This window comes from Trachurus trachurus (assembly GCF_905171665.1).
Source record: "Trachurus trachurus genome assembly, chromosome: 13".
Lineage (NCBI taxonomy): Eukaryota > Metazoa > Chordata > Actinopteri > Carangiformes > Carangidae > Trachurus > Trachurus trachurus.
Window position 1 is genome coordinate 8,809,043 of NC_139892.1, and position 22,379 is coordinate 8,831,421.

The 22,379-nt window shown below is 40.9% G+C and overlaps 1 protein-coding gene across 3 annotated transcripts in view; it reads left to right on the forward strand.

The window, feature by feature from the left end:
- The window catches only part of LOC310996441 (uncharacterized protein), a 54,146-nt gene extending 40,745 nt beyond the window's left edge, over positions 1-13,401 (forward strand). For 2 of the 3 annotated variants that reach the window (XM_083985841.1, XM_083985842.1), the window contains 10 exons: positions 4,315-4,428; positions 5,432-5,545; positions 6,744-6,857; positions 7,373-7,451; positions 7,612-7,840; positions 7,987-9,784; positions 10,040-10,213; positions 10,297-10,470; positions 12,573-12,619; positions 12,758-13,401. In XM_083985841.1, the coding sequence (XP_083841967.1) occupies positions 4,315-4,428; positions 5,432-5,545; positions 6,744-6,857; positions 7,373-7,451; positions 7,612-7,840; positions 7,987-9,784; positions 10,040-10,213; positions 10,297-10,470; positions 12,573-12,619; positions 12,758-13,377 (3,463 nt within the window). In that variant the 3' untranslated portion in view covers positions 13,378-13,401. Of the gene's footprint in view, positions 1-4,314; positions 4,429-5,431; positions 5,546-6,743; positions 6,858-7,372; positions 7,452-7,611; positions 7,841-7,986; positions 9,785-10,039; positions 10,214-10,296; positions 10,471-12,572; positions 12,626-12,757 lie in introns of all 3 variants that reach the window. The other variant, XM_083985840.1, reaches the window with a different exon arrangement.
- Positions 13,402-22,379: the final 8,978 nt, after the last annotated feature.

The window sequence follows — 22,379 nt, forward strand, 5'->3', positions numbered from 1 at the left end:
TAGAAACTTCAGCTCATCTATAGAACAAAACACACAGATAAATGACATTTACTGAGGTGAAATCACCATTGTTATGGTTTACAGCTTTTCTCTACAGGAAAAAGGAAGAAATCAAGGCTTGTTGTTTATTTAGGTTATGAACTATTTTTGCTCAGACTGTCCTTTTTCTGAAGATGTGCAGCACTTGATGATTGTTTAACAATTTAAGAAAAGGAAATCATTCACATTTGTAACTTGATAGTACCTTTGCAGATGATTCTTATGAAAATGTAAAATTATTCACACATTTTTTTTTTTTTTTTTATCTGAGCAGTTTATTTCTTCCTGTTGAGAAGCTTTCATTAAACTGAGAAAAAATAAATCCCCTTTAACAGTGATTTCTGAGCTCAATGCAACTGCAAACACTGTAGACTATATACAAACAGCCTGCTGCAAACAGTGTTTCTAAGGGACATTAAAGAGTGATGAACCAGGCTGGGACACACATGCTGCCTTTTGAAATCAAAAGCATTGAACTAGTTCTCATATTACAGCCATGAAATGTGCCCTCAAAACTCCTCCATTGTATTGTATTGAGTATTTGCAGCACGTGATATCAAAGAGATCATTTTCACCTGTTTGTTACTTGCCTGCATTTTGCCTGTTTTGGTTTTTACATTGTAATCCATTTGTTTATCTTGATATTCAGCTTGTATTATTTTGACTAGTTTTGTTAACAGTTTTATTTCAGTACCACAGTCATACATTTTAAGCATACATTTTATGAGGGGATTTATTTCATGAATAGATTTCTTTTTCACAGCATCAAAAAGATAACTTCTCACTTGGAAGAATCGAAATAAATGAGATTTTGGTAAACCATATTGCCCCGATAGCTGTTCAAAGGATTTCATTTCTTTATCCCCAAACATTTGTCCAAATTTACATAAACCTTTGGATGCCCATATATTGAATGTTTGGTCCATTTTGTTGGGAGAGAAGTCTGGATCACTCCCCATTTCTTTCAAAAAAATTACATCCTCGTTTATTTTTAAGTTGTGGCAGACTTCCCTCCAAACCTTGAGTGTAGCTACTACCCACCTATTGTCTACATTATCAACATAGGATTTTTTGTATTTAGAAAAGGGGAGGACTGTTAATGGTATACCTCCACAGTTTATTTCCATCTCTCTCCATTTTGTAAGTGAAGATTCTCCCATCCAAATTTTGACATTTCTAATTTGCGCTGCTTGGTAATAAGCTTGCAGATTTGGAAGGTCTAAGCCCCCCATTTCTTTTGACAATTTGAGATAATTCATTTTAATTCTTGGTTTCCTGCCATTCCATATAAACTTCCTTATAATAGAATCCCACTGTTTGAAAATGCTAGAGACAATATATATGGGTAGTGCTTTAAAAAGAAACAAAAATCTTGGCAGAATATTCATCTGTATAATTTTTACTCTTTCCCATAAGGAGAATGGGATTACAGACCATCTGTTTAGGTCTTGCTTAATTTGGTTTATTAATTCATCAAAATTCTTTGCAAACAGATTATCAAGGTTCTTTGTTATATTAATCCCTAAATATTTTATCCTTTCCACCTCCCAATGAAATGCATACTTATGTTTGAGTTCCTTGCTAATTATGCCACCCATGGTCATTACTTCTGATTTATTAACATTCAATACATAGCCCGAGATGGCTCCAAATTCCCCAATTACATTCATCAATACTTCCATTGACTGTTCAGGATCTGACAGATAGACTATTATATCGTCTGCGTACATTGACAATTTATGGACAACTCCTCCTATCGCTATACCTTTTATTTTCTGCTCTAATCTAATGCGTTCTGCCAGTGGTTCTATACATAATGCAAAAATCAATGGGGATAAGGGATCTCCCTGTCTCGTACCTTTAAGGATATTAAACCAGTTAGAAATAACCCCATTAACCTTAACTCTGGCATTTGGCTCTTTGTACATAGCTTTCAACCATCTTATAAACATGTTGTGTATACCAAACTTATTTAGTGTTTCAAAAAGATATGGCCATAGAACCTTATCAAAAGCCTTTTCGGCGTCTAAGGTAACTAATGCCACATGTAAATTCTTTTTCTGTGCGATCTCGATGAGGTTTAATGTTCGCCTCACGTTATCGACAAGCTGCCTTTGACTGATGAACCCAGTCTGATCTGGATTTATAAGATGAGGAATAATTTGTGTTAATCTTGTAGCTAGAATTGAAGATAGAAGTTTATGGTCTGTATTTAATAGACTAATTGGCCTATAAGATGAGCATTCTGCCGGATTTTTCCCTGTCTTATGCAACACGGTTATAATAGCAGAATTCCATGTTGTTGCCCATTTTTCTTTATCGAGTGCCCAGTTATATGCTTTGCACAACAGAGGGACAAGTTCCATCTGAAATTCTTTATAAAACTCATTTGTATAACCGTCACTCCCAGGTGACTTATATAGTTTAAATTTTTTAATATGATTATAAATTTCCTCCTCTGTTATTGGTTTTACAAGTGTAGAATTCTGTTCTTCGGTCACTTTAGGTAAATTCAGTTTCTGAAAAAAATTATTTAGATTTGTTGTATGTACCGGATTTTGGGCAGCATCATACAATTCTTGATAATATTTTGCAAATTGATTCCCTATCTCATTTCGACCTCTAATTACTGTTTTTGTATTTTTGCAATTAAGTTGCATTACTGATACTCTCTTTTGCTGTTTTTTAAGTTTATAGGCTAACACTTTGGCTGATCTGGGACCTCCATCATATGTCCTTTGTCTCAGAAAGGACAATGATTTTTCTATCTCCATATTTAAAAAATCATTCATTGCCCCTTTGGCTTCTTTAAGTTTCTCCAAAACTGATGTTTCCCCAGAGGCTTTGTGTATTCTTTCTAACTCCTCAATTTTCTTCTCAAGTGAAACCCTTTCCTTTTCTTTGTGTTTCTTTCTAAATGAGGCGTATGCTATTATTTCCCCCCGTAAGACAACTTTTGCTGCTTCCCATAATATTAATGGATTTACATCCTCTGTATCATTGTGTCTAATATATTCTTGTAGCACACTTCTTATCTTTGTTTTAAATTCCTTTTCCAAAATAAGAGAATTATTAAACCTCCAGATACCAGGACTTTTCTCCATGCTACTCTTTATTGTCATCTGTAAGGGGGCATGATCTGAAAGATGTATATGTCCAATTTTTATATTTTTAACTAGTGGTAGGTCTTTAGAGAACATAAAAAAATAGTCAAGCCTTGAGTAGTTTCCTGTAGATGGGGAATAATAGGTATAGTCCCTTTGGGTTGGATTTAAAGTTCGCCATACATCAATTAATCCCATGTCTTTGGAAAATTTCCTCATCAAATGAGCGTCTTTTTGCGCCTTGTGTTTTCTACTACTTTGTGAGTCCATCTTTTCATTCATAAGTAAATTAAAGTCTCCCCCTACTACAATTATCCCTTTACTTTGCACTGTAATTAAATCAATAATTTTCTCAATTAAACCTGTCCCTTCTTCGGGGGGGTTATATATGTTTAATAGTGTAATATATTCTCCATCGATTTTCCCTACCACAAAAACATATCTGCCCTCTTTATCACATATTGTATTCTCTACCTCAAGAGGAACATGGTTCCTTATCATTATTGTGACACCTCTTCTAGCTGTGTGGTAAGATGAGTGAAAGACTTGAGCTTTGAACAGTTTAGCTAATTTCTCATGTTCCATTTTGGACAGACGTGTTTCTTGCATGAATACAATGTCTGCAAGCACTTTACTCCTCTTAATTGGCTTGTTCAGTCCATTCACATTAAATGAAATTAAATTAATATTCATACAGGGACACATAACATTCTGTTTTCCACTATTTGTACCTCAAGCCTACCAAGTTCATATGTTGGACATCTACCAAATCCATGTATTTTAAGTCTACCAAGTTCATTCAACATATATCCTGTAAACCTAAGTGACTTATTTATATAGAAAGTATTTAGTACATCCTCGAGAAACCTTTGAAACCCAAAAAAACATGTAGAAACATAAAATATAAATACAAAAAACAAAAAAAGAAAATGACTTCCACTTGGGCTACCATACTTAAGGTAGCTGTTCACAGTCTTCCAAAATTATTCACACATAAGTTGTGAATTTTTTATTGAGTGTGGGGAACGTCAGAGCCAGACCAGAGGTCAAAGGTCAGAATTTAAAACAGTCAGAAAGACTTTTCTCTCTAAAAGTCAGTTGTTGTGTTTATTATTAAGATATATTTCATTTTATCCAGCATGCAGATTTATCAGTTGTGTTGTTGTTTCAGGATCCAGCAGCAGAGACCAGACTCTCCTGGACCCAGCTGTCTGTCTTTAAAGAGCAACTACTCAAAGGGTTTAGGCGCTGACTTTAAAGGAGGACATGGATCAGCTGATCAGTTGTAAGACAAAACTAAATTTCAAAGCTTTTTAACATTCTGCCTGTGGAGTCAAATTTCAACGATTCTCTATAAAATCTGAGCTATAACTCAGACACACATTGTGCACACAGTGCAGCTCAGTAGCAACAGGAAATATGTCAGCCCCATCTACTTAAAACAGGAAGAAACCACTGGGTTAAAATCATCCTTTCATTTGCACTAAACGTTCGTGGTCTTGTTTCCACCTGGTAGAAGGAACATGGTGATGTTGCCTGCATCAAGTCGCCTCCTGGTGGCAGCTTTAATAATAATAATAATAATAATAATACATTTAATTTATAACGCGCTTTTACAGGTGCTCAAGGACGCTTATATTAAAATAGCGACATAATTAAAATGCAGAAACAATGCAGAATAACAAGACAGTTAAAATACAGAAACCATGCAGAATAACAACACAATTAAGATATAAAAACAATGTGCTTTGAGGTGTGCAACAGGACGAGGGGCTGATTAGTGGTTTCTAGTGAGTTCAGAGTGATGTCAGACACAGAGCATCACATCAGTTACAGGAGCTGAAGCAGAATCTCAGCAGCAGCTTTTTACAGGAGCAGACGAACAAACGTCCATAAATACTGAGAGAGAGAACGAGCAATACTCAAGGCTTGTTGTTTATTTAGGTTATGAACTATTAAATAGTTTGCTCAGACTGTCCTTTTTCTGAAGATGTGCAGCACTTGATGATTGTTTAACAATTTAAGAAAAGGAAATCATTCACATTTGTAACTTGATAGTACCTTTGCAGATGATTCTTATGAAAATGTAAAATTATTCACACATAAGTTGTGAATTTTTTATTGAGTGTGGGGAACGTCAGAGCCAGACCAGAGGTCAAAAGTCAGAATTTAAAACAGTCAGAAAGACTTTTCTATCTAAAAGTCAGTTGTTGTGTTTATTAATAAGATATTTTTCATCATGCTTTTTTATCCAGCATTTAGATTTATCAGTTGTGTTGATGTTTCAGGATCCAGCAGCAGAGACCAGACTCTCCTGGACCCAGCTGTCTGTCTTTAAAGAGCGACTACTCAAAGGGCTTAGGCGCTGACTTTAAAGGAGGACATGGATCAGCTGATCAGATGTAAGACAAAACTAAATTTCAAAGCTTTTTAACATTCTTCCTGTGGAGTCAAATTTCAATGATTCTCTATAAAATCTGAGCAGACACACATTGTCCAGCTGCAGTAAAGAGTCCCTGCCTGAACATCCACATGTTAATATTCAGTGATGCTCACAGTGCAGCCCAGTAGCAACAGGAAATATGTCAGAACCATCTAATTATAACAGAAAGAAACCACTTGGTTGAAATCATCCTTTCATTTGCACTAAATGTTCATGGTCTTGTTTCCACCTGGTAGAAAGAATATGGTGATGTTGGCTGCATCAAGTCGCCTCCTGGTGGCAGCTTTGAGGTGTGCAACAGGACGAGGGGCTGATTAGTGGTTTCTGAGTTCAGAGTGATGTCAGACACAGAGAGCAGAGACAGAGGAGCACATCAGTTACAGGAGCTGAAGCAGCAGCCTTTTACAGGAGCAGACGAACAAACGTCCATAAATACTGAAAAAGAGAACGAGCAAAACTCAGATAAAGACTGAAACTTCAACTCATCTATAGAACAAAACACACAGATAAATGACATTTACTGAGGTGAAATCATCATTGTTATAGTTTACAGCTTTTCTTTACAGGAAAAAGGAACAAATCAAGGCTTGTTGTTTATTTAGGATATGAACTATTAAATAGTTTGCTCAGACTGTCCTTTTTCTGAAGATGTGCAGCACTTGATGATTGTTTAACAATTTAAAGCAGAAGTAAGCGGAATATTTGTGTTAATATAAGTCTTAAATAGTTATATCTTCAGACAGCAATCACTTATATAGAGTGTTTGGTCCGAAACACGGGTCTGTCAGTCACTCTGCTCTGCTGTAAGCCGAGGAGAAAACTTTCCTTGTATCCTACAACCTTTATCCAATGAGGAGAGAGAACAGCTTGATTGTTTAACAATTTGAGAAAAGGAAATCATTCACATTTGTAACTCGATAGTACCTTTGCAGATGATTCTTATGAAAATGTAAAATTATTCACACATACAGTAAGTTGTGATTTTTTTTTATTGAGTGTGGGGGACGTCAGAGCCAGACTAGAGGTCAAAAGTCAGAATTTAAAACAGTCAGAAAGACTTTTCTCTCTAAAAGTCAGTTGTTGTGTTTATTAATAAGATATTTTTCATCATGCTTTTTATCCAGCATTTAGATTTATCAGTTGTGTTGATGTTTCAGGATCCAGCAGCAGAGACCAGACTCTCCTGGACCCAGCTGTCTGTCTTTAAAGAGCGACTACTCAAAGGGCTTAGGCGCTGACTTTAAAGTAGGACGTGGATCAGCTGATCAGATGTAAGACAAACCTAAATTTCAAAGCTTTTTCAATGATTCTCTATAAAATCTGAGCACATTTGTCACATTCACATTTGTAACTTGATACTACCTTTGCAGATTATTCATTTGAAAATGTAAAATTATTCACACATAAGTTGTGAATTTTATATTGAGTTTTCATTGAAATATAGTGAAAAGGGTGTGGAAATGTTGAGAAATAGGGAGCACAATCAATCAAAACTGACATAGAAAACCAAAAAGCACAATTGCATGAATACTATACATGAATACAATATGTAGGCCTGTGCCATTTTAAACAACAAATCAACTAATTTTACCAAAAGAATGATCAGTAGATTTAAAACTCATGTGCTCTGTCCCTATCATTTTTTTTAATATACAAGCATACAGATACATACATGATACATATACACATACATACTTACGTACATACACGTCCTCATGGGACATATAAAGTCCATCTTGTATTATTTCTCTGTACTGATGTTCACTTGACACTGATTCCTCCACAGAGTGGACCAGGAGAGCTCAGAGGTTCCCAGTGGTCAGTCTGCCCAGCAGCATCAAACACAGTTGGACTCCATATTTATGGTGAGGACATGTCCAACAGCTGCTGTTACATCTGTGGTGTCCACAATCATCTCCATGCTGCACTCTGACACCAGTGGATTGTCAGTCTGTCCAACATGGATCTGATGTTTGGCTCCATGGTTTTAGTTTGATGCTGTCACTCATAGAGTTTCTGTTCCAGCTGCTGGAGGAGAACATGGTCACTTTTGTCAAGAAGGAGTTGAAGAAGATACACAAGCTTCTGAGTCCAGATTACCCAGAATGCTCAGGGAGTCACAGGGAGGATGAGGAGGTGTTGGACGGTGAGGATGAAGAGCAGAGGTGGAGCACCAGAGAGGCATTAGTGAAGATCACAGTGAACTTCCTGAGGAGGATGAAGCAGGAGGAGCTGGCTGAGTGTCTGCAGAGCAGTAAGATGATTTCTTTAAAGATTCAATATGATGGACAAATGAGACGTTCACTGGCATCAACATATGGAGGAAAACGTGTTCATATAGTCTTTATTTAGAGGAATTAAAATGTTATATTTTCTTATTGATCATGTGTTTTCATTCAGGACATGCTGCTCCAGTTTGTGGACGTAAACTCAAATCTGCCCTGAAGAAGAAGTTCCAGTGTGTGTTTGAGGGGATCTCTAAAGCAGGAAACCCAACCCTTCTGAACCAGATCTACACAGAGCTCTACATCACAGAGGGAGGGGCTGGAGAGGTCAATGATGAACATGAGGTCAGACAGATTGAGACAGCGTCCAGGAAACCAGACAGACCAGAAACAACCATCAGACAAGAAGACATCTTTAAAGCCCCACCTGGAAGAGACCGACCAATCAGAACAGTGATGACAAAGGGAGTGGCTGGCATTGGGAAAACAGTCTTAACACAGAAGTTCACTCTGGATTGGGCTGAAGACAAAGACAACCAGGACATACACTTCACATTTCCCTTCACTTTCAGAGAGCTGAATGTGCTGAAAGAGAAACAGTTCAGCTTGGTAGAACTTGTTCATCACTTCTTCACTGAAACCAAAGAAGCAGGGATCTGCAGGTTTGATCAGTTCCAGGTCGTCTTCATCTTTGACGGTCTGGACGAGTGTCGACTTCCTCTGGACTTCCACAACACTGAGATCCTGACTGATGTGACAGAGTCCACCTCAGTCAACGTGCTGCTGACCAACCTCATCAGGGGGAAGCTGCTTCCCTCTGCTCGCCTCTGGATAACCACACGACCTGCAGCAGCCAATCAGATCCCTCCTGAGTGTGTTGACATGGTGACAGAGGTCAGAGGGTTCACTGACCCACAGAAGGAGGAGTACTTCAAGAAGAGGTTCAGAGATAAGGAGCAGGCCAGAAAGATCATCTCCCACATCAAGACATCACGAAGCCTCCACATCATGTGCCACATCCCAGTCTTCTGCTGGATCACTGCTACAGTTCTGGATGAGCTGTTGAAGACCAGAGAGGGAGGAGAGCTGCCCAAGACCCTGACTGAGATGTACATCCACTTCCTGGTGGTTCAGTCCAAAGTGAAGAAGGTCAAGTATGACGGAGGAGCTGAGACAGATCCACATTGGAGTCCAGAGAGCAGGAAGATGATTGAGTCTCTGGGAAAACTGGCTTTTGAGCAGCTGCAGAAAGGAAACCTGATCTTCTATGAATCAGACCTGACAGAGTGTGGCATCGATATCAGAGCAGCCTCAGTGTACTCAGGAGTGTTCACACAGATCTTTAAAGAGGAGAGAGGCCTGTACCAGGACAAGGTGTTCTGCTTCGTCCATCTGAGTGTTCAGGAGTTTCTGGCTGCTCTTCATGTCCATCTGACCTTCATCGAATCTGGACTCAACCTGATGTCACGACAACAAACAACATCAAGGCAGTCTCAAGTGTTTGGAGACAAATCAACACATTTCTATCAGAGCGCTGTGGACAAGGCCTTACAGAGTGCAAATGGTCACCTGGACTTGTTCCTCCGCTTCCTCCTGGGTCTTTCACTGGAGACCAATCAGACTCTCCTACGAGGTCTGATGACTCAGACAGGAAGTGACTCTCGGTCCAATCAGAAAACAGTCCATTACATCAAGAAGAAGATTGAAGAGACTCCCTCTGCAGAGAAAAGCATCAACCTGTTCCACTGTCTGAATGAACTGAATGATCGTTCTCTAGTGGAGGAGATCCAACAGTCCCTGAGATCAGGACGTCTCTCCACAGATAAACTGTCTCCTGCTCAATGGTCGGCTCTGGTCTTCATCTTACTTTCATCAGAAGAACATCTGAATGTGTTTGACCTGAAGAAATACTCTGCTTCAGAGGAGGCTCTTCTGACGCTGCTGCCAGTGGTCAAAGCCTCCAACAAAGCTCTGTAAGTGTAGATATGGATGTACAAAGATTTTATAGACGTACTGTATATAGTGTGTTTTTCTTATCTCTGTGTAGTATTGCTTTTTTATGCACTTATATTATTTGTATGTCTGCACTACTAGATACTTGAATTTCCCTTGGGATCAATAAAGTATCTCTAAGCCTGAGATAGTTGGATTTATTCATTATTATAGAAAGACAGTTACGTGTTTTCAACTCTTCTATTCTCTTTAATTCCTCATGATCATCTCTTCAGACTGAGCAGCTGTAACCTCTCAAAGAGAAGCTGTGAAGCTCTGTCCTCAGTCCTCAGCTCCCAGTCCTCTAGTCTGAGACACCTGGACATGAGTAACAACAATCTGCAGGACTCAGGAGTGAAGCTGCTGTCTGGTGGACTGGAGAGTCCACACTGTAGACTGGAGACTCTCAGGTGAGGATCCATCCATCTGATGACACTTGAACACAGCAGCAGGTGTTGACAGAGGGTTCCTGTGTGTTGTTGTGTGTGTTCAGTCTGTCAGGATGTCTGATCACAGAGGAAGGCTGTGCTTCTCTGGCCTCAGCTCTGAGCTCCAACCCCTCCCATCTGAGAGAGCTGGACCTGAGCTACAATCATCCAGGAGCCTCAGGAGTGAAGCTGCTGTCTGCTGGACTGGAGGATCCAGACTGGAGACTGGACTCTCTCAGGTATGGAGAGGCTGCTGCAGCCACACACACTGTGTGATAGAGGAGGAGGAGCTGGAACATTTTCTATGACCCCGTTCACACCTGGAATTAACATCTGTCTCAGGTGATCGATGCATTGATGACATCAGATCTCATCACTCAGACCATATCCAGAGGTGGTCTAGGCCACAGTGAAGCTCCGCCCACTCCACTGACGTCCTCTGTCGCAGTCTGACTCGTCCCAACACAGTTTATACTGAAGCCAAAATCTCAGAGTGATTCAAACATGAGCTGTGCAGCTTTCATCAGTCACAATAATAATAATAAAACCAGCTGTCAGCAGCTGTGCTCTGAGTCTCTCCAGATGTTTGGATCAGTCTTTATTTCAGAGTGTATCAGGAAACATTTCAGCTGCAGCTGGTTGAACTGCTCCTGAACCAACAGATTGTTTGACCTGAACAGTCCCAGAGACTGTAGACACCTGTTGAGTGTGGACACACTAATAACAACACAGCAACAAGAATCAAACCATGTCCACTGCTCAAATACATTCGTCTCCCAGCGTCTCCCAGCGTCTCCAACCAAGGAGGAAATAAGTGACAGAAATCAGGCGGCACCATCATATCTCTGTCTGGTCAGATATTGATCAATAATCAGCTCAGACTCTCTGAGATCCTGATCTTGTCCTGATGAGCTCTGTTGTTGTGTTGAGGAGACAGTAAATCACAAGTGTGACATCCAGATGTCCTCACTGTCCAGAGGCCTGGAGCTGTCAATCAGAAGAAAGTGAGTGTAGTGAACAGTGTAATAATCAGTGTTTGTGGCTGAATGTGTGTGTGATCAAACAGCTGTTTTCAGACTGTGTGTGTGCTGCTCAAACACGTCTGACTCCAGATCAGATGAAGCCACAAAGTGGCTCCTTAAAGAAAGTCTCCGGCAGCTGGAGCTTCACTTCCTGTCTGAGTCCATGTGCTCTGAGCTGAGCCTGGTTCTCTCTGCTCTACAGTTTCTCTGCTTCCTCTGGACTCTGACTTCAAGTCCAGTAAAAATGTGTGGACAGGTTTGATGGAGCTCAGGGCTGGTCCTGAGGACGGCTGCTTTATTCCACATGATGTGACTGATCACAGTGAGTCAGTGTGTTGCAGCTGACCTTTGTGAAGAGCAGAGAAGAACAGAGTCATTGATCATGAGATCCTGATCCGTCCTGTCACTGTGATCAGATGGTTTCTATTAGGGCTGTCAGGCGATTAAAAAAATTAATCTAATTAATTATAAAAATTTGTAATTAATTAATCTAATTAATCTCATTTTAATCTTATATCTGCTAAAGGTACCCAAATAAAGAATTCAAATTCTAGGACGTTACAAAATTGTATTGCATGACTAATCAATTTAATACACTTAGAAGAGAAGATTTGAAATTCACATTTTTATTGGTGAAGTGCGTTTCATAAATGAAATTTAAAAGAAAATGGTCAAGCACATCCCAGCAAACCAATTAGGCCAGGTGAGGAACCAAAGCGCAGCGCCCTGGAGTGGAGGCAGTTTCAGATCGGCGCCCATGTTAACCGGTCTGCCTGGTCGCACATCTCTTGTTTGATGTGGGATTCGAACCGGGGCAGCCTGCAGTGAGGACTGTAGCCTCAACACCATGCCCACAACATGAAAAAGTTGTTCGGAAAAAATGAATTTTAACTCTGTTTTTATTTTGCTGCGAGCAGTGAGTGGATAAAGGAGCTCTAATAGAAACTAGGGCTGTCAGTTTAACGCGTTAATTAGATTAATTAATTACACTGCAAATTAGCGCGTTAGAAAAATTAACGCAATTAATTCTGAGTGGCTTTACTTTTTACTTTATTTGTTTATTTGACTGGGACAGCGCACATCAATGTACATATAAGAAACATGTAAATGTGCGAAGTGTTTCCTCCTCGTCTCCTCCTGCTCTGTATCATCACTAGATAAAGACTCCAGCTCCTTCTTCTCTGTGCTCAGTGTTCATCCATACATACCAACCTCCATGTGAACACAGTGATAAACCAAAGTGTGTGTGAGAGCCATGTAATGTCCATGTGTGCATGCTGACAGAGAACGTGCTGCTCTGACCCCCCTCCTCCTTTCAGGGTGGAGCCTGCTGGAGTCCAGTTCTTGACACCAGGTCCGAGGAAGTGTAAGTGTGTTTTTACTTTGAGCAGCACATTCAACCATCTTCACACTGTCACATCACTGACGTCATGAGTCTTCATCAAACTGTCAATAACTGATCACATGATCAATAACTGCAGCTGTGTCTTGTTCTCTCCATCAGATTCTTGTCGACTCACAATCGACACAAACACAGTGAACACAAAGATCAAACTGTCTGACAACAACAGGAAGGCGACACATGTGGAGAGGCATCAGTCATATCCTGATCATCCAGACAGATTTGACCGGTGGTCTCAGCTGCTGTGTTCAACTGGTCTGACTGGTCGCTGCTACTGGGAGGTCAAGTGGAGAGGAGACGTTAATATATCAGTGAGTTACAGAGGAATCAGCAGGAAAGGAGGCAGTGGAGACTGTTGGTTTGGAGGGAACGATCAGTCCTGGAGTCTGAACTGCTCTGATGGTGGTTACAGTGTCTGGCACCACAACAGAGAGACATGTATCTCCTCCTCCTCCTCCTCCTTCTCCTCCTCCTCCTCCTCCTCCTCCTCCTCCTCCTTCTCCTCCTCCTTCTCCTCCTCCTCCTCCATCTCCTCCTCCTCCTCCATCTCCTCTGCCTCTAACAGAGTAGCAGTGTATGTGGACTGTCCTGCTGGCTCTCTGTCCTTCTACAGAGTCTCCTCTGACTCACTGATCCACCTCTACACCTTCAACACCACCTTCACTCAACCTCTGTATCCCGGGTTTACTCTCTGTTCTGAGTCCTCAGTGTCTCTGTGTTGAGTGAATCAGAGTCACCTGATTCACACAAACCTTCTCACTGTTGAACAGACAGTTCAGTCTGCATTTACCTCCAAAACCACTCCGTCTCATAATGTTAGATGATTATTTAATTCTCCTCCTCCTTCTCCTGGGCGTCGGGCATCATCAGGAGACTCAGGAACTGGAGGAGCTGCTCCTTCTCGCCGGCCTACAGCGATTTGTTCTGGATCACGTCCTGCAGACACCGCCAGAGCAAACTGTCTCTGACTCTTGTCTCACTGTCCGTCCGAATAACGCAGCAACATCTTGATAGTCGTCCAGACGGTGACTGATGATGATCGCCGCCACCTTCACCTCCACCTCGGGCGCCGTCCAGACGTCAGGGAACTGCAGAGATGCCATCAAACCTCTGAGTTTCTCGGGGCGGTGCGTGGCGCAGTGTGTAGAGCGGCCGCCCCGTGTAGAGGCTACAGTCCTCACCGCAGGCGTCCCCGGTTCGAATCCCGCGTCGGGCAGACCTTTCCTGCATGTCATTCCCCCTCTCTCTGCCTCCCCATTTCCTGTCTATCTCTACTGTCATCACTATCAAATAAAGGCAAAAAGCCGAAAAATATACAAAAAAAAAAAAAAAACCTCTGAGTTTCTCCGTCTCGGCGACCACGTCGGCGTCCTGGTCCGGTTCCTCCAGCGCCGCCAGGACTCTCCGGACAGTTTGAACGCAGAGTAACGGAGATCAGAGTCGTCGTGTGATGTTGATGTCAGGACGCCGCTGCTTAGCCAAATGTTAAACCTCCTTTTTCTTTTTCTTTTTTTAAGTGTTTAAAATAATTTCCTCCAATTGATTGTAAATGATTGGTTTTAGTTTTCTTTGCAACTTCCACTTAAATACTATAAAGGTACATAATACTACATAAGTAGCTTTATACTCCCCACAAACTTCCAGTGCACATTTCTTATGTTTACAAATCCAATCACAGTCATCAAATTTGTCCTTGTCAAATTTGAACCTGGAAAAAGAATGTATTTTTCTATAATATATGAAGCAAGAAAAATTTACACGTGATGTAATTTCCTTTTTAATTATTCTACTTAGAACCACCGAGGACTGAAGTTGTAGCACTACATGGGGATAGACAATGTTGGTCACTGTACCACAAACAGTATCCAACTGGAGTATTCACTGATCTCACAAAAGGCTTTAAACACACTGAATCATCACATATTGATCAATAAACTGGAACAGTATATGGGATCAAATGATCATTAAGCCTAAATATAACTAACATGATGTAATAGTCAAGTACAGATACAGGCAGACGGTGTTGACTCAGAGTTCACTAAAACAAGTTTCTTGGTGTGATAATAGACGACAAAATAAGCTGCAAGTCTAAAACATGCACAAAATAAATACATGTAAAAATGTAAATGTTACGTAAAAATCTAAGGGTCCGTACACATCGATGTGTCCGTATGGATGGAGTGAAGCTGTGGAACGGATTGAGTGCAGAGCTAAAGCAATGTCCAAGCATGAGTCAATTCAAAGAGCAACATGTTGCTGATGAAGTACAGGGAGGAAGAAGGGCTCTGACAGTCACCTGCTGTTCTCTGACTTTATTGATTCATTGCCTTATTACATCATTTATTGTTTTATAAATGAACATAGGCAAAGAAGCTCTTTATGGATGTGTAGGCTCAAAACATTTTGAGCAGTTGATGAATAAAGCAAATTTAACAGATGATTAATTGGTGACCTGGGAACTAATTCCTGCTCCTTTTCACACATTCACACACTTTTCTTTTTGGATTTGGTTTATTTGTTGTAACACTTGTCTGAACTATTTGATTTGTTTTTTTTACTCTTCTTTTATTGTGTTATTTTCATATGTTGCAAATAAAGTCTTCATTCGTTCAGTCCCACACACAGCCTCACATCTACATTCACCACCAGGGGGCACTGGTTTTCTGCTCATGGCCTCCAAAGTGGAGTCTGCAAAATAATCTCTAAAACCCTTGTGTGCACTCACATCAAACTGTAAACATTGATTCTGATTTACAACATAAAGTTTGAGAAACAACTAATTAGGGGGGGGGGGGGGATATGGATGGGAGGCAGAGGGAGGTAAACTGGTGCCAGTCACAACACAGGATCCCCCAGCCCCAGCCACCATCATCAAATGTGGCTGCAAGAAAACCTTTTGCACGTCACATTGTTCTTGCAGGTGTCAAAATCTCAACTGCACCGAAATGTGCCCCTGTGTGGAGCAGATGAAGAGGTTTGTGCAAATGTCAGCCAAGGACATCTGATGGGTATTGATGAAGATGAGTATACAGCATGAAGACTGTATTGTGTCATGTTTTTTTTGTTTGTTTAATATATTAATAACTTTGACATTTTGCAAAGGTCAAAAATGATATGACTTGACTTCAAATTTTGTTCTTTTTTCAGCAAGATCAATAGCTATTGTGTCCTTTATTAAAATGTTTGTTTGTAATGGCATCTGTCAAATAATATTAAATATAATCATAACTAAAAAGAGGACTTTGTGTTAATTTTTGTTCATGAAAATAGTAAGTAGTAAGTAGGTTCAAAATATACACTTTGAAAGAAAAGTATTAAAAAAAAATAGTCAGAAAAAATGGAGACATATTTTCACCAAGAAGTCATTCCAACCACTCTCCAAAAATGTACATTCCAAAATTACATTTTACATTGGCCCCCCTACTAGTAGTGGAAAAAAATGTACAGGCAGTATGCAACTTAGGCTACCTGTGTAGTCTATGAGATGAGAAATGGCCCGTTTTGAAATGGTAAAAGCAATGAAAATAATTCCTGTCAACTCTTGTTATTTCAAAAATAGGCTATGGGAAATAAATGGGTATTGTAACATATGAGTGATGAATAATAATGAACCAGTATTATTTTCCTTGTACAGATTTAACATTTTAGGTTTATAAAATCAGTATGTCACAATTCATATAATTTTGCGAAAAGGAAGCAGTCATCAGCCCAGAAGTATTATTATAGGTATAAGTAGTATTATTTTATGAAATTGAATCTATTTTGTGCATTATTTTGTAGTACTTCTGTGGATTTTCAGGATTATATCCTTAGATGTCCATAAGGAAAGGTAGGATTTTCGGCCAAAATACATCTGTATTTTACCTACAATTATTACCACTAAGTCCAAAGGAAGAAAAATGGAGACACTTTTATTTGTCTTGCTAGGAACTCCAAGAATCAAGATATAACAATCACCAAAAATTAACAAGAAAAAATGACGGCTATATGATACTGGCTACGTTGGCCCCCCTACTAATGTAGAGGTTAGCCACGATGGGAGACACGGAGAACCCATGTTTCTGTCTGTAGAAGACTTCATTGTATTTGAAATATGTTGTGGAAAGGCAGAGATGCAGAATGGTTCAAATTTGGTCTGGGCTAAAGTTGGTTCTGGTGTGTAAAGAGCTGTCCATTTGTAGGCGTTTTCTGACCGTCTCCACTGCTTCATTGGTGGGAATGCAGGTGAACAAGACCATGGTTTCATCTGGTGCAAACGTCAGGTTCTGGATCTTGTTTGTGAAATCTATGGAGTTATGGATGTGGTGTAGAGTATTCCCCACCAGAGGGGACAGGATGCCGGAGAGGTGCTTCACTACTGCTTCACTACTGCACACTTCAAACAAGACACGCTCAACTGTCACCTACAGCCTGGTCTGTTGTACTGTCCTCGGTGCAGAGTCAGCCAGCAGGTCTCACTCTCTCTGTAGAAACAAAACACATGTGGTGATGCAGAGTGGTTTCATTTTCTGCATCATTTCACATCCAGAAAACTGATGTGTGTGAAACTCCAAGTCTGTGTTATGAATGAACTGTCACTGTGTTTTATTTGGTAGCTTTTTCCACTGTGACTAATTTGACTAACTGTATACTATACAAGAAGAGAGGTTCACTATTTGATTTCAAAATGTTGAAACGTCTCCCATGGAAGAGGGACCGATATGATTTTGCACAGTCTGTGTTCCTCTCACTCAAATATTGAGAGAATGTGAAAGATTCATCACTGGAATAAAAGACAGGTGATGGAGACGCTGGAGGTCTCACATCAATCCATCCATCCACCCACACATCCATCCATCCATCCACCCACCCATCCCTCCATCCACACATCCATCCATCCATCCATCCATCCATCCACCCATCCCTCCATCCACACATCCATCCATCCATCCATCCATCCATCCATCCACCCACACATCCCTCCATCCACATCCATCCATCCACCCACACATCCATCCATCCATCCATCCATCCATCTATCTACCCACACATCCATCCATCCATCTATCTACCCACACATCCATCCATCCATCCATCCATCCATCCATCCATCCATCCATCCATCCATCCATCCATCCATCCATCCATCCAGGGCCGGCCGCTGGCATAAACACTCTATTCGGTTGTTTAGGGCCACAGCTGTAGGTGGGGCCACATGATCGGAAAAGGTACTGGGGTTCATTCAAGTCATTTAAACATCCTGAGGTCTGCACGGGTGCACTACAAGCTTTTGTGAAGTCAGTTTCTTTTATCTCACATTTGAGACATTTGGTGAAAATGGAATGGCAGAATGACAACATTTATGCTCAAAAAGCGATTTTACAAAATTTCATTTTAGACTTGTTTTCCTATCTATTACTGTATTCATATCCTATTTCAAGCACCAAAACAGTTCGTTCTCAAGACTGAAAGTGTGGACCCCTGATGTTTCTGAGAGTTAGGCATCGTAGGGGTGAATGCCTAGCTCTTGGGGATGTGGGGTGTTACGACTGCCGTCGTTATCTGGTAGATGTGTGCAGGTGTGTATGTGGTGTGTGTGACTGGGCCTGTCCCAATATGCACATTCGATCACACTTACACACTTGGGCACTTGGCGTGCGTGTTCATGGGCTTAGTGTCAGTGTGCAAGTGTGTCCCATTTTTCCAACGACCGAAAGTGCAGCGCACTTGATTTGCACTTTACCCACACTTAAGGTAAGACCGCATCCGAGCGGTATTTGGCCAAGTATAAATCCCACAATGCACCACGGTGAAGTCCGCCGTCATCGGCAGCCACAAGCCCGTTTAGGAAATGAGATTGAATTAATCTCAATAAAATGAAATTAACTTTCCATCTCATAATTATGACTTTTTAATGTCATATTTTATATTCATCATGCTCTGTTCATGTTTTTATTTTTTCGAGTTGGGTTTACACATTTATGATCTGAATCTTGCGCATAGAGACACTTGTGGAGTAGATGAGACTGTGATCCAGCAGCACTGGTTATTAAAACTGTTGCTGTGCTGTGTGTGTGAATGTGTCCGTGGACCTTGCCTTGGTCCATTGTTCACTCGCAGAGTTCAACGTTTAAAGAAGCCTCCTGGGAAGCCACTGAAGACTAGATGGTTAACCGTATCACAGGGTGCCTCTCCACAACGTTACTCTTCTACAGAGTTGCACAGCAGCATATCACAATCTCTTGTGGGTTGACTCTACCTCTAGTTTCGTCTGGATTCTGTGTGTAAAATAGTAACAGTAACTTTTGGGATGTGACTTTGTGTGGTACCTGCACAGTACGTTGGTTGGGTCGTTCGGTTGCAGTTTAGGTGCAAGTTGGCAACATTTTGTGTAGCAGTGGCTACTGTGTGACTTCTTGTGTTGTGCTGTTGCAGTCCACTTTCGGTTGAGTCACTTGTGTATGTTACTGGTTGCTTAGTTGTGGCTTCGTTTGGACCTTGTGTACGTCACTCCATAGATCAGTGGATCTTTGTGTGATGGAGTTGACTTAGTGAATTATAAGGTCTGTGTTTGTTGGTTAATGGCAGACTGCTTGGTGGCCATTTTGTGTTGTTGCAGTGGCAGTTCACTTTGTTCGGGTCTTTGTGTGTTGATAGATAGCAACTTGTGTGGCCCTTTAGGTTGTGGCTGTACTCGATTTTGTGTTTGGTCACCTGCAGTGTTTGAGTAAATTAACCTTTGTTTCGTAGTTTCCCTCATGGTAGTAGCCATTTTGTTTTCTGGTGGGAGTGGCACCCACTTGCATGGCTACTGTTGGCTGCTCACTCTTCTAAATCGAGTGGCAGTGTGTTGGTTGGCCTTTTTGTATTTTGATCTTGTTGGATCCACTTTGACCCTTTGTTTTGTCCTGACAGCAGTCCCAGGGTTTACTTTTGATAAATGTATTGTTGGTGTTATTAGTTGAGGCCAGGTTCGGTAGTCCTTTTTGTTTAGAAATGTCAATGCATAGACAGTATGATATTCTATTTATTCATTGTCATAAGGGGGGGGGTTACGGCTGATAGGGGTTTGGCCTTGTGTGTGTGTGTGTCTCTCCCTCCCTTCTCCTTGTTCCCCCACAGCTCCACCCAGGTCCCATCAGCGAAACGAGGCTCACCTGGTCCACTGAGTTAAGACCCCTGCAGCTGACACCAGAGAGCGGGGGCAGTGCTGGGGACTGCTGGGCTTGTCTGCCTCCCATCATGGCTTTTGTTTGTGTTAGCTTATGATTATCTTGTTTGTACCTTTATGTTTTGTATTAAATCTCTTTTAGTTAATTTAGTGTCTTTGTGTTTAGTTTGTGGTCATTGTTGGGTCCATTGTTATGCTCCTCTGGGCCAACGAAGTTCTGGGGCGTAACAACAAGGGATTTGAAATTTTTCAAAAAGCAGACCTCAAATTTCCAGCATTTGGGTTAAAGAAATGTATTTCTTTATACAGTGTTCTAGGACAAATTGGCCTCAGTGTAGGCTACTTAGAGCGGAGGTTCTAATATTTAGACATAAAACACTTGAGTATTGTTACACAAGATAAATTTAAGAAAATATGTAAAAGTTGAGAAAATGGCCTCAAACCTCAGAGGGGATAAACATGTCTGTATTCAGTTTTAAGCAGTGATTTGTTGTTTGCGCTTAGAGTGGGCCACAAACAAAAATCTTGTTTAGGGCCACCAAAATCCTAGGGCCAGCCCTGCATCCATCCATCCATCCATCCATCCATCCATCCATCCATCCCATTCACCCACACATCAAGTAATTAATCGTCAGTTTGATAACTCATGACTGTAAACTTTGGTTAAACACAAAGATTTTAATTTGATCTGCAGAGTCTCTGTGATCAGTGGTGACAGCTCTACTCTCTTACACTTACTTTATCACTTAACGACTGCTTTTGTACAGGAGCTCTCTATAAGGAACACGCTGGAATCCACATGTGACGATATTAAGGAGGTTTACCTAACCTTTAGTGATGTATTTTCAGCCAAGTCTGCTCTGTAGTAGCTACACTCTTCAGACTGTATTGTTTAGGTGTGTGGATAATGTTTCATGCCAGTTGTTATAGTGTCAGTGTCGATGTTTTCTCCATCTGGTTTAACTCATTGGCTGCCATTGACGTCTATAGACGTCAATCTAATTACAACCGTTCACTGCCATTGACGTCGATAGACGTCAATTGCGTTTTTCAACGGGAGGGGCTGGAGGATGGTCTGGTGGAGCTTGTCCATCAATATCAGGCTTGTAAACTAGTGTAAAGACGTGTAGCTGTCCTGTAGGTGGCAGCAGTGCCCTCTTTGGATGAGAGATCAGCATTGATTATGAGAAGAAGCGAGATGACAAGAGATATAAGAAACTTATCGGAGCCTATGTGTTCCGCACGTTGGCACATAATGTACCGTATGTGTCGCGGTAGTTCGGAGAGGAAGAGGGTCGCGATCGTGAGAAAACGACGGAGATCATTGAAAAAGACACCGACGACCGACACCGACGCTGGACACCGGCGATCAAGCCGGGCCGAGCGGCCGGTGAGAGAGTCAGCAGCTGACGGCTCGGTGACCCGGATTCGTCAGATGAGCGGTTCCGTCCGGATCAACCAGGAGCAGCAGAGACTCGTCCCCACGCTCCAGAAAGACATGAAGGTAATAATATAATACATCAATGGTAAAAAAAATAAAATAAACTAACTTGCTAGCGAGCTAACTTGCTAGCGAGCTAACTTTTACTGCTAGAAAGGCGGATCGCTTTGATCGCCGGCGGAAATCTTAAAAAAAAAAAACTCCACATCACACTTGACTACAACTATAAGAGATGTATTTTTATGGTAATTATATATATTTCTATAATTTACAGGTCGTGGATCAAGCAGTGGTCGACCATGGGGCAGAGGTCATGTGACAGCTACAAACGTACAAAAAAGTTTTTATATAGGCTATTTTTTATAATATTTTTACTGATATTTGTAAATAAATTATTATTTTGCCATCAAAAGTCCTTTCTCTGTGTTGTTTTTGTTGTTTTATAGAAGGAGAACACTGTTCAGATGTGTGAGGTGTCACTAAAGCAAAAAATATCAACGTCAAAGTCACTGTTCTGCTTGACACGTTTCTTTCCACAAAAAGCTTATTTTCTCAGTGTTTTGGTCAAAAACTGGTGTTTTTGGCGAAACCAGCCTATGTTCTACTGCTGTTTACAAAAGAACGGAAAAAGGTAGAAACAAACTTTTTTTTCCTATTGAACGAAGAGAGTCTACTCTTTCTCTTGGTAGTTTCGGTGTTTACATACATACAATAACACAATATTCTGTGGGTCTTATAAGATCGTTCAAAATGCTCTAAAACGGCTGGCAGTATGGGGCTCTCTGTTCTGAAAATGGCTGGCAGCCAATGAGTTAAGTGAAGCTACTTCATGGCTACAAGAGTCTGGGCTGGTGAAGATGTGACATTTTGTTCTGTTTTATTAATCAGTTTCATCAGCACTGGCAGCAGACTGACAGTAACGACACACACATACTGTACTAGAACATGTTAATAAGTTATGTAAGTTAACTATTATAACACCAAAGTCCTCAAAAACAAATCTGTGGGCATTTATGTTAATCTGGAACTAGTGTTAGTAAGTAATAATACATGTGGATGTGAGCACAGTGACCTCCACGTCCACCACCTCCAGTTCCCCAGAGGCAGAATGGAGATGCTGCACAGACTGTGGA